Here is a 13,262-nt window from a genome sequence, read left to right as displayed (position 1 = left end):
CTCAGCTTGGAGTTGGAGCGAAAGTTTGCGCTGGGAACCTCCTGTGTTCACACCCCCCCCCCCCCCCCCCCATCCCCCTACCCCGCCCGTTTTGGTTTCGATGAGTTTTGTACCGACACGAATTCGCGTAATCGCTGCTACGAGATGCACGTTAAAAAACCCAGGTTAGCGGTTGTACTGCACTGGCTAAATTTATCATCTACAGCTAAGAGACCGATCACCCGTTGAGGTGCATCTCCATCAAGCCTGTATAAACGTACAAAGCAAGCCAATTTTTTTTTTGTGCTCTTGCTCAGCGTACTCTCCGAACGTCATGGGAATAAAGAGGAGCCAGTCATACCAAACTCAACTTGCCGAAGAAAAAAAAAAGAGGAGAGTTCATTATGAAAGACGCTCTAGCCGAGGCAAACCTCATATGTTTCGTTATGGACACCTAAGATGCCGACATTCACTTGCCCGACTCTGCACACCTTGTTTCTCATATTCAACGCTGCCGTTTCATCCAGAGCATCGGTGGAACGTCTTTTTAGCTTGGTTGGGCCCGTTTTTAGGAGGAAAGGGGGAAAAATCTCCTATCAAGAACTTTGAAAGTTAATTGCTTCTGCAAGCGAATAAACTATTTTGGTGACACGCAAGCCATAAAATGACAGCATTCATTTTAGGCTCCTAAGTTTTTTCACAGATCAAAAGTGTTGTTCATTTTGCTACCACAAAAGTATAAAAAGTAACTTCGAAAGTAACTTCAAAGTAACGCGCTAGGTTTTACAGTAGTTAGTAGTTTACTCAATTACAAATGCGTAATTTCTACTCTACTCCAATTTTGGCTTCGATAATCAGTAAGGTAACTGCCTTTTTTGAGTAATTTGTACACGTCTGCTGTGGGTTAACTACTGTCAGTCAAGGCATGTCACATTCTGGTGCCCCTTCATCTCTTGGTTGTTTTCTCTTTTTCCTTGAAGGTTTGGAATGGCGTGTCCTAGATATATAGCATACAATTGGACATTGAGTAATGAGAAGCCTTGTTGTCTTATACAACATACCAGCTGCAATAGCCTATTTTCATGCTTTGTTGTAAAAAAAAACGGTTCAGATGTGCAGGAAAAGATAACTATTTGGAAATCAAATCAATTGACTTTGAGTAATTGTTTTTCTAATTTTCACGCCGCCTTCGTGCCCTTGCATTCACAACTTGGATAAAGACATTCGCAATAAAACTTTTTTTTTATTTCAAGCTTTTTTTTTTGTTAAAAAGACGGAAAGTATATAATTTAGTAAAATACAAGCGCTGCTGTGTAAACCGATTTTCGTCTTTGATAGGCACGGTTGCCGTCGCCCTTATGAGCCACCCAAGAAATGTGCACGTAGGTTCCATCCGAAATATCTCTTTCGTCATTCTCATGGTCGATGGTCCATTTGTGTCGTTCTGTGGTACATTTGACTGCAGATATTGCGGCCCACATCAATGAAGCTAAGATTGCTCCACAGCCGCAGGCGACGAACAAGAAGTCGTATCCTCCCAAAGAACCACGGAAATAGCCTGTTTGTAAAAAGAATTATTTCAATTCACCTGTATACCAAACATCGCACGGACAGTCCGGGGGTGAAAAATATAATACATGCTGCCAGTTTTAATTTTTCTTGAAGATCTACAGAAACGAACATTGCGAGAGTTATTAGCCATTAGCCTCTTTTTACATTCCGACTACTATTTCAGTACAAAAGGTATCAAGCAAACTCTTAAGAATATGCCAAGGCGCTTTATTTTTTTGTTTGTTTTGTTTTTTGTTTTTAGTAAGATGAAACTAAACCTTCTGTAGATATTCAGGGCTGACCACTAATGCTTCATTTTGGAGTCGAGAAAAGTTAACTTCGATACTAGAAGAGAACAATTAAAATATTGTAAGTCTGATGGAATATTCGTACTTAGTTCTTCATTGGAACGCTTTATGTTACTCTGGCGACATTTGCTAATTTTATAAAGTTTTGGAGTTTGACTTTAGCTACCTGATTTTTCGGTGTGTCATCGCACTCCTTTTTTTAAGTTTCTAAACACACCTACAATGGCTCGCTTAGTAAAGGGGGTAGTGTCCACAAGGCAAAGTAATAGGAAGAATATGAATAACAAGAGCGGTAATGCTAATAGCAATAATACTAAAATAGTTAGGAAATCATAACTGTGTCAAGAAAACTTACCGATTAATATAGGTTTAAGAAATAAAAACACTGCTGTAAGAGCCGTCAGCATGCCTGTAGCCATGAATATATTGTCCAGGCCGGCGTGTTCGACAAGAAGCATAGGAAAGAGGACAACACCGCAGCCGAGAAGAGCAGCTATTGCCATTGTCAATGTAAATATTACCCAAAAGCCACTTGCAAAAGACATCGAAATATAGAGACCTCCCAACAAAACAAGAAGAGCAGTCACAAATGTCTTCCTTTCGACACGTATTTTGTCATTTAACGCCGGTAAGATCAATCTTCCCGCAAGGTCAGCCAAGGAGCAAATGGACGTCAGGGTTACAGCATTGGACATAATTATTCCCCGACCAATGGAAAAATCAAGGAAAAGCGAATTGTAGCAGTCGTAGCTTAGGCAGAATGCAATGAATGAGAAGGCAATTACGTAGAACACCGGAGCCTTGAAAATAACGAGCGATCCTTTCATTGATTCTACCTTCTGCTTTGATTGGCCGCCCCGCTCATTCATCGTGCCTGATATGGTATAGGGTTCATTGGCGCCTTGGGACTTCGACTCTTCAGATTTTTGAAGCACATGCTCATGGTTCTGCGGCACGAGCCACGAAGGTCGACGAAGGAACAAGCTGAACGCCAACGCGTTGAGCAAGATACTCCCGAAAATGAGCATGGCACCGTGGAAGCCGTACGCCTGTACGAGCTGTTCGAGGAGTTTTGGGAAAATAAAGCTTCCAAGAGGTAGTCCTGCGAAGTTCATTCCCGTGGCAAGAGCCGTGTACTTGTCAAAGTGCTCACTGATAACAACTGGGTTCATCGCATAGACGATGCCACTGCCGAATCCTGCAGCAAAAAAGAGAAACATTGTTAGATGTTTGGAAAACAATGAAATTTTGTTTGCCGATTCGGTATGCACGACTGCATTATAATAAATGAGCGAGTTCATTAATTGTACTTTTTACCAACACATGTCTAACTTCGTTTGACATAAACGTCTCGGCGCACGCATTAAAATTAGAATTTCAACTGAACTAAACCAAACATCGCAATGTTCCCCGGTAATAACTTAAATGACATCCATAAAATATTCAAAAACATTAAATAAACGTTAGGACGCGTATTGGTTTTCTTCCATGGCTCTATTTTTTGTTTATTATTATTGAATGCCATGGGCTCTGTTTACAAAATTTACCAATTCGTGATTTTCTTCACAAAAGATCGTAATGTTCCCGGGGGCTGAATTTCACGGGGTGTCAGTACCAAAATAAATTAGAATTTTGATATTTTATTAAAAACCTTTTATACCACAGAATGTTCTAGATACTAGACCATATTTCAATGTATTTAAACGAACACCTTTATCGTGCTTAACCTTAAACGCCAAGACAGAGTTGTATATTTTGCGTTCTGCTTAAATTGGGCCATTTTTCTTTAAACTAGCTTTATTAAGCGTTTATTTTGTATTCTCTGACTTATTCCGGCAAACCTTCATGGCCGAACGATAATATTTTTAAAACACAGAAAAACACATTACTGTTAATAATACAGCCTCTCAGAATTTCAGCAGAGTCGCTAAGAGACAGCTCATCGAATCCTAATGGTGACAACTTCAGCTACACAGATTTGTTTCCAATGATTTTCCGCCATTTACATAATTGTCAATTTTATAGGATGAGTCTAAAATAATGGCAACTTCGAAAAATATTCAACAAAACATAATAATCGCGAAATTAATTTATTTTTATTTTTACATACTACACTTCCTTTGTAATTGCTCAAACATATTTCACACATCACTACATTTAGAACTCCGTATTTTCGACATATGTTATTCTTATTGAAGGAGAACTTAATTTTCATAATTAATGGACGAGAAATCTACATTGTGCAAATGAGCTCAAACTATTTTTATTATTGGCGGTCATCACTTGTCAGGGTTGCTTAGATCATTGCAGTCAAAAAGTTTCGCAACTATTAGATGATAAAGTAGTGTCGGATATTCTTGACGCTTGATGGCACGCAGACAAGGTTGTAATATAAAATTGAATTTTGTTCTGGCCATGTAGGGGGAATTTTCTGCCTATATATTTAAAAGATATGGTGGGCTTCGACGCCCGTCTTACATGCATGAGCGCACCACACAAGGAAATTTATAATCATAGTATAGATAGAACTCCGCCGCGAGGAACGAGCCGTACGCCATGGTTGAACCAAACCAAGCAAGAAAATGACGATGTTTATTGGGATGGCGTAATGTACGATGACTGTACAAAAAAAAACAACGAAGATTGAGCTTCTTCACACTCTCCCACAATGACGTCAAGTCATTGGTGAATAGATTCCGTGGGGTATAAAAGTTTAACGTGTCTCCTAATGATCGTACAATTAGAAAGACGCACCATAGCCACTCGGATGTGCCAGTCTCGTCCAGTCAATGCTGCTACAACTTCTCCCGTTTTCGAAAGTTGTCGCGGTTATATATGTTGGTGGGCCAACACTAGAGTTCCTTTCTTCAGGGTTCCTACTTCCTCCAGTGCACTGGAGGAAGTAGGCACCGTGAAAGGGGCAGATCGTAGACTGGTCAAGTATTCCCTCTTCCATTTACGCCGAAAATGATCCGCCATCTTTTGACGGTAACTCCCCCGCCTGTTATATTGTCCTTCAAGGGAAGGCACAGGCTCTGCGCTGGAGCTGGTCGAAGTGCAGTAAAACACTTTCCCACTAGGAAAGCTGAAGGGGTGAGTGGTTCCTTTTCGGTGGTTTCGGTGTACACGTATGTCAGAGGCTTAGAGTTTATTACAGCCTCAATTTAAGTTAAAACGGTTGTCAGTTCTTCAAGTTGCAGTAGCTGTTACCCAAAACTTTCTTGAGAGAGGACTTCACCGACCGGACCATCCTCTCTCAGAACCCATCCTACCAGGCAGCCCTCTCGATTATAAACTTCCATTGTATCTGCCGATCAGCGAAGTAGGCTTGTGTCTTCCCTAAACGCAATATTGCCCACAGTTTCTTCAGGTCCCTTGAAGCACGCTAAAACGTTTTTGCATTGTCAGAAAAGATGGCTCGGCACACTCCTCTCCCTGACACAAACCTTCTGAAGGCCATCAGAGAGTGGGTGGTGGTCATGTCGGACTAGTTCAAGGTGAATGGCACGGGTAACGGCACAAATGAAAATGCGGATGTAAGACTTCTTGTTGTTGCTTTTATCCTTCGTGTTGAGTGATCCTGCGAAGTCTTGGGTTACTCTGTTTCGAGGAAGTGGAGCAACTGGCTCGTTGGCAGCTCGGCTGTTGCCACGGTCACAGATCACACATTTCTTCAGCACCTTTTTACCACCTGTCTTCCCCTAAAGACCCAGAACTGTTCCCGCAGTTCTGTCAGAGTCTCGAGAGTGCCAGCGTGGAGAAGTCGTCGATGCGTGGCGTTGGTAAAGTGCTCGGTAAAATTATGATTTGATGGAAGAATGATGGAATGCTTTGCATTGTCGCACATGTCAGCGTTACTAAGGTGTCCTCCGGGCCTCAGCATCCCGTCCTTGTCCAGGCATGCATTCAGGTCCCGTAACGGAGAGCTGCTTTCCATACGTGCTGAGCGCCGAAATTGGAGCTCTCTCTGAAACGCCTCCTGTTGAACTTGCAGGATCAGACACGTTTGAGCTCGCGCTACTTTTTCGGTCGAAAAAACAACCCTCGTGTTTTTGGCTGGGATGCCTAGATTTATGAAGAAATCGTCATAAAAAAGGCAACAACTCGAACAAGCTTCGAAAGGGAACTGTGGGGTTGCATAGGCAAATCCTGTTTTTTTAGTGTTACGTTATGGACTCAAATTTGTTTCTTCTCTCCATCTGCCGCTGTCATATCAGCACCCGCTTCATGCGTCGGCCAGGCAGCAGGTGGCTCCGTAAGCCATGGTGGTCGGTTCCACCATACCGCGGTCGGCTTTAGTGCTTCGGGTGCCAACCCCCTTGTCCAGACCTGAGCTGTTTGAAGTAGTACAGCAGGTGTTTTATCGCTCTCTCTGCCAGTCATAGAGGGTAACTCTGTTGCTGTGTTCTTACTTTTCTTCCAGAATGGGTCACACATTTGAGTTATGTGCCCTCGCCTGCATGTTTCACGCTTGATTCTTTTGTTGCGACATTCTTTGAAGTGTGTCCATTGATCGAACACCGCAAGCATCGTCCTGCTACTCAAAATCTCTTCCTCTTCTCCTCTAGAGAAATTGAGGTCTGGCAATCTCATGTCGCGTGGTTCTTCACGGCACAGAATGCGCGCGGTGCAGTCTGCTTGCAGCGACTAGTTGAGGAAAGAGAAGCGGCTGATCCCTTGAGAGAGGCCTTTCCGCCTTCTGTTATCTTGGTATGGCTCATATTCTTGGGTTCTCGCTGACGAAGTTATTGAGCCTCCTCACGGCTCTCCACTTCGAGCTTCAGGAAGCATTGTACGCTCTCTATTTTGATACCGTCGTTTTCCTTGTCCGTAAGACGTTGACACCTGTGGTAGTCAACGACGAACTCTCCTAGCAGCATTCTCAGTAGCGCATTGCAGAGCATAGCTTGGTAAGTGTCGCTCTTAAGCCCGAGCGCGGTGAGAGCGGCCATATTACGTTGCAAGTGGTCATAGAAACGTGTTAGTCCGCTTACCTCACTCGAGTGTCGTACTGCTGGCAAATCAAGTAGTTGTGAGAGGTGTTCTTGAATAATAACATCAGGTCCAACCGAAGCGCTTCCTGAGAAGCTCAACGACGATGTCGTAGTTTTCTTCCGCTGCTTGAATGCCGGCTATCGCTGATGCTGCCCTTCCCTTAAGCGCTGACCGCAAGTACAATAACTTCTCGGCGTTAGAAAGGCTGTCGTTGCCATGTATGGCTTGCTTGTACCGTTCTCAGAAGGGTTGCTAATCGGTAGCTGCACCGCCAAACCGTTGAAGCTCCAGTTTCGGCAACTTCACCTTAGAGGTTGCAACGTGTCCGTCACCTTCGTTGTGAATTCGCGTTGTAGCGACTTGGGGGCTCGCTCGCCGGAGTTCCTCCACCTTCTGTGTGATGGTGGCGATGTACATGACCATCTTGTCGTCATATTCAATCGTGTGGGCGTAGTTTTGATCCGCGTGTCCGTCAGATATTAGTGGTTCAATAGATGCGTTCACGTTGCTCAGCTGTATTCGAAACTCACTGAGCCTCACCGATAATACGTTGAGGCTTCGCTCGTCTGAGTGGTTTGCGACAGCTGCGTCGATGTCGGAGATCAGTATCGTTACTTCAGACCTCAGAGCCGTCCGCTTCTGCTTAAGTCGTTCCATGGCGTCTCTGGTTCTCGCGGCGTTGCGGCGTCACTAGGCCTCTTTGAGTGATAACGTCGGTAGCGTCGTTGGAACTGGTTCTCTTGCGGCGTCCCTTGGCTCGTTTCGTTGCGGCAGGATGCCCCGTCGTCCTTCATTGTGACTATATCGTTGTCATCTCGGGTTTTCGGCACCAAATTTGATAAAATTCCGCCACGAGGAACGAGCCGCACGCCATGGTTGAAGAAAGAAAACGTTACTAAACCACTCAGGTGGGAAACTGCCATAGAGACGGCTCTGAAAAAGTGGCACCGACCCGTCCTCCAGAACCGAGCTAATGGCGATCACAACGCCACCATTTCTCCCACAGTGGCTACTCGAGGAACTGCACGCGACTTCCATTCTGGCTTTAATCGGCCATTATGGCGCCGAAACAGATACGGTGAAAGAGGTTGCAGGTGCGTCACCCCCGTCTCCCCAGCGGACGCGCCGCGAATTACTATCGAAGCTAAGATGAACCTAGGTCGGGACGCGCTACCTTAAATCACCGCTGAGGCGCGCTTGTATAAAATAATAATTATTGTGCCGCAAAACCTTGCAAACTAAAAATTTTAGAAAACATCACGTGCCCTCAATTTGTACTAAACTCTAACAAAAGTTAATACAAAACAAATTTTTTCCGTTGGTTTTTACACAAAAACATGCGTCTGAAAGCTCAAGATGACCACAGTAAAGACAAATGATATAGGGAGGCTCTGTTGTCGTATTTAGCTCGGTCTCGGTGGCCGCCAGCGGCCTATGTTTCAACGGTGAGTTTCCCAACTGAGTGTTATAGTAACGTTGAACAAAACCAAGCAAGAAGATGTTAATGTTTATTGGGATTTCGTAATGTGCGATGACTGTGGAAGAAAGACGAAGATTGAGTTTCTTCAAGTATTAAGCGTTAGTGTACATGGGCTTACGTGTTGGCAATTATTTTCCTAATGTTTATGGGTTTTTTTTAGTCTCATTATCTTATCGACCATCCATGTTCATCCTCAGCATTCCGGGACATGCTCCCCTTGCGCACTCTCTTGGTTTTTCTCAGCAAAACGCAGTTAAATGATAATTTCAGCCAAACTACTGCAGAACTCCTTAAGTTCCCCGAGTTATCAGTAGACGGCACTAATGCACTCTTATTTAATACCTTACTTGAACCTTAGGATTGCGTACTTTTTATTCCTGGGCCCGATAATTTTTTTTTTTTTTGCATTAGGTTATATGGGCTATTTTGACAAAATTTTGCGTTTCTTCTCACTGAAATGAAAACTCGTGATGTTTTCGAAGAATATAATAGCTGCCAACTCATAGCACACGACGCAGTTACAATTTCGGTATTTTAATTAAACTTTTTTATTCCTCAAGACTTTTCGTATGCTCGCTTTTTGCCCCTGTAAAATTAGCCCTCCGCCGTGAACCAAACAGCTGGCGGCCAAACTGCCTATACACAAACTCAACTCTATGACGTCACGGCGCGGTGGTGGCGCGTCGGTCGCACTTCCGGTCTGGGGCTGTGGGCATACGTATCCATACGAGACGTGTGTTTCTGAATTGTTTTGAAAGGAACCAGACAAAAATTCGCCTTCTCGTCAAAACGCCGCGACTGGGGCCGTACCAAAAGTGTCAAGAAAGGTTTGAAGGTCAGTTTTCACGTGCTCGGTTCTTCCGAGAATCTGGATATGTGCCGTGAAAAGGGAAAAGCAGACGCCGTCGGACAACGATTGCTTTGGCGGGAAGCACTTTGGGTTGAATTCACGGATACTTGTGGTCTTCAGATTCATTTGTTTTGTTCCAACATGAAGGCCAGAAAACCGTCAAGTTGTGCGAACCACCTGCGGACTACGTTCAGTGCGTCTTCAAGTTCAAACGGCCGCCTGATCGTTCGAACTGTCGTCTGCTCTTTCCAACGTTTCTGCTTGTCGTCTGCTCTCTTAGACGACGCCGGCCCGTAGACCAAATGTTGGCCCGGCACTTGCGATACAAAGTAAGTGCAGGCCTCAAAAGACGTAAATTTGAAGGTTGGTAAGCAGGCTTAATGTAAACAGTAGATACAATGAGATATTGATCATTGTTGCCAGTGACCATCACCGACTTGTTATCCCTAATTCACTTGATCCGAATATGCTTGCGATTTTCAGTATCGACTTCGACCATATCAGCTACGGTTCTCACGCGTTTGCATCCGCAGCGGCGTTGCGAGTGAAAATTGCGAGCGAAATCGCATCATGCGAATCAGGCTTTAACGTACACATCGCGACACTGTTAGCGCGAACACGACATCGGCGCATTTTCGCATTGTACTTGTAAATAGCATTTGCGAGCACAAAAGTTTATCGCTTATATTATAGAACTAAGTGAGCTCTTTCCGTAGCAATAATAACTTGGATGACATCCCTTGGTTTCAAAGAGAAAAACTGGAAAAACCGGGGATCGCTTCGTGCTAACAGTGTCGCGCTCTGTACATACTGCGGCGTCCACGCGGAATGAGTCACCACATGTCACATTATTCACGCGAAGTTTTGTTTTGCAAAGATCGAGCCTCGGTAATTTCGCTGACGCCGCTCAAGCAGTCAGACATCGACAGGAAGACGTAGAATCTACGATTCGAACGCGAAAAAGGGCAGGGGGATTCACACCGACGCCGACAACACCGCATTCCAATGGTTTGTTTATGGGTGACGGCGAGCTTCTTGCCCACACGCCCATCGTGCATGAGCGGCGCCGGTGGCGTCCGCTAGGGGCGCTCTAATTTGTTTGTAAACATGAGTTGGTGTATACATAGGCTAATCGAAGAAAAAATTTGTACGACGCGTTTGTGACAGCATATTGGCTAAGAATGCGGAGGTTATAATATGACCATGGTAAAAATTAGATGTTTACAATCAAAATTAGTGCTCTAGATTTCAAATATAAGCGACTGTTATATAGGGTAAGAAACACTGGTATTGTACCTATTTTGCTTTGAATTTGTCTATGTACGTAAAGTTTTAGGTCGGTTGCACCCTCAAACTGAACAATATTATTTGAGGCTTGCATAACTAGAAATATTCACGACAGATTCTAGCGTCACACTGAGCTGTCATGCGGGACCGTCCCTGTGGACCGTCAGAGTGGATCGTCGCGCTGCATCGTCATATCAGACCGCAAAGCTGGACTGTCAGATTGGACCGTCAATTTGGACCGTTATTAAAGTAGCAATCAAATTGTGGTCGCATGGACATGTGACCGTGATTCGTGCTGCAAGTCCGTGGGCGGTCCCGGGTCTATTTTCCGAGGAGTACCATCCACCTCGTCTCATGCTGGGAATTTCGGTAAAATGGTGGTTACATAGCCACGTGACCGTAATCCCTCGGGTCATATCACAATCATTGATGTGGGGTTACGTGACAATTGTCCGGGATGTTCCGAACACCTAGTTACATGTTGTAAATAGCGGACCAATGGTGGTTCGGTGGTCACACGGCCATAATTGATGAGGTTCCCTGACCATCACCCTGGGTGGTCGCGTAAGTACTGTCCGCGAGGACCCGTCCACTTCGTCACATGCTGGAAATAGGGCACCAACTTTGGTCACGTAGTCAAGTGACCACGATCCGTGCGGTTACGTAATTATCATCCATGGGTCGTCACGTGACTTTCGTCAGCGGGATCCCCTCTAAAATGTGACCACGCCAAAAATAGTAGACCATAGGTGGCCAGATGGCCCTGTGGCCATAAGAGGTAGGGTCACGCGACCATTATTCATACTCCGTGACCATGCACTGCATGCTTTTGAGTGAGATGAAACACACCATGTGCTTTTCCAGTCTTTGTCGTCTGCACGATCAAGGTTATCTAAATATATTAGATGGCAGCGCGCACGACTCAATTACTATGATTAATACGTCCGAAAAGTGCAATCGGCTGTACGTGCGGGATGCCTTTAGTAATATAAACAGGCTATATTCACGAGCATAAGTCGTCACAGACCAATATTGACTTTTTTCCAGACTTGGACGTAGTTCAACTACTCTACTCAAACTACTGTAGTTTAACTACTTTTTCGAGTAACTTGGTAACTTTCAATTACAACTTGATTTGGGTAATTAGTAATTTAATTTAACTACTTTTTTCAGGTGACTTCTACTCAAATTACTAACTACTTTCGAAATTATATAGTGCTAATTTTTTTCCATCACGAAAGTTTGAGCGCAGAAATGAATAAGACGCCGGCAGATAAAGTGGCATTTCCGAACAAGGGGCCCCCTTGTTCGGGAAGGCGTCCTTGGGCCAAGGTGGCGACGAGCAGCCAAAATATAACACCGGCACGCACGAACGCAGGAAGAGATGCTTAACAAGCCTTGGTTTGGTATTGACCTAATCCGGTAATGCACGCAGGCGCCGCGTTTCCAGCTGCAACACTGAAAGACGGGGACACTCCGAGAGTTGTTGTTTTCGTGCTGTCTGTCTTTAGTGAGTTTTGACTCACGCGGTAGGTTTCACGGGAGGCGCCACTGGAATGACCTCGCAGCTGGCCGCCTGTTCCTATGGTCGCCTTGTCGTCAGCGCATACGCCTTTGTAAAGCCGGACTCCCCCGCGCACAAACCCCGGCACGGATAATCCGTTCATCGGAGCACGTTCCCGCTTCGATGCTTGTTCACGTAATCCTTCGCGTCCTTCCGACCATCCATGGCTGGGGAGCTCCTCTTTGTTAAAAACGATTTACTTGTCAGGCGTGTCGGGCGCATCAGAATATTGTAGTCGCCGGCGAGGATTGCGAGTTACCCTTGGAAGATCATTTTGTTGGACCCGGCGTCAGCGGCGAAGTATACTACTTTTCATCTTCTGTTAAACCAAATTTTTTTTTTTTTTTCAGTCGCGTAGCACTACCACTACAACGGGACGCGCAGTCGTCCGGATGATCTCATCGTCGTGGCGTGAGACTTGAACCCTTGACGGCCTGGTGCACTCGCTCAGCGTACTCAACTTGACGAAGAAAAAGGAAAAAAGAAGGAGGAAAGAAGAAACACGTGAGGTTTGCCTCTACCCGATGCAAACCTTACGTGTTTAGTCATGGACACCTAAGATGCCGACACTCGCTTACCCAACCCTGCAGAGCCTGTTTCTCAAATTCAACGCTGCAGTTCCATCCAGCCCGTCGGTGGAACGTCTATTTAGCTTGGCTGGGGACGTCCTTAGAAGGAAAAGGGGAAAACTCTCCTATCAAGAACTTTGAAAGTCAATTGCTTCTGCGAGCGAATAAACTATTGGCGAAAACGCAAGCCATAAATAGACTGCATTTATTTTAGGCTCGCAGAATTTTTCATTGATCAAAACTGCTGTTCGTTTCGCTACCGCAAAAATATAAAAAAAGTAACTTCGAAAGTAACTTCAAAGTAACTCGCTACTTTTTACAGTAGTTAGTAGTTTACTCAATTACTATTACAAATGCGTAATTTCTACTCTACTCCAATTACTTTTGGCGTCGATACTCAGTAACTTAACTTAACTACCTTTTTTGAGTAATTTGTACATGTCTGCTTTTTTCCAACATACTGGTGCTGATGACGATGACGAGGAGAGGGATGTTTACTTTGGAACGGGAGGGCTGGCACTGTCTTCCTGACGAAGCCTGAAGGTGTTTAAGCTCTTAATTCTTCCTTAGTCGGACTGTCCTCCACTAGCCTTCCAGTCGTCTTTTTATTATGGCTACTGTAGGCCTGTGCGAGCCGCTGGAGGTCGTCCAATTTTTCGTGGCACGCTTGGTTATTTTT

General features: G+C 44.8%; 1 protein-coding gene across 1 annotated transcript in view; it reads right to left on the bottom strand.

The window, feature by feature from the left end:
• Positions 1 to 1,268: 1,268 nt before the first annotated feature.
• Positions 1,269 to 13,262, bottom strand: part of LOC115309999 (monocarboxylate transporter 12-like) — a gene marked incomplete at its 5' end in the record, with an annotated part of 48,831 nt that continues 36,837 nt past the window's right edge. Inside the window, 2 exons of the mRNA XM_029968268.4 lie at positions 1,269 to 1,537; positions 2,194 to 3,036. Coding sequence (XP_029824128.4) covers positions 1,269 to 1,537; positions 2,194 to 3,036 — 1,112 coding nt within the window. The remainder of the gene's footprint in view (positions 1,538 to 2,193; positions 3,037 to 13,262) is intronic.

The sequence above is a fragment of the Ixodes scapularis genome, unplaced genomic scaffold, assembly GCF_016920785.2.
Source record: "Ixodes scapularis isolate PalLabHiFi unplaced genomic scaffold, ASM1692078v2 PGA_scaffold1__304_contigs__length_218370807, whole genome shotgun sequence".
Lineage (NCBI taxonomy): Eukaryota > Metazoa > Arthropoda > Arachnida > Ixodida > Ixodidae > Ixodes > Ixodes scapularis.
This window is presented reverse-complemented; position numbering and strand designations above follow the sequence as displayed.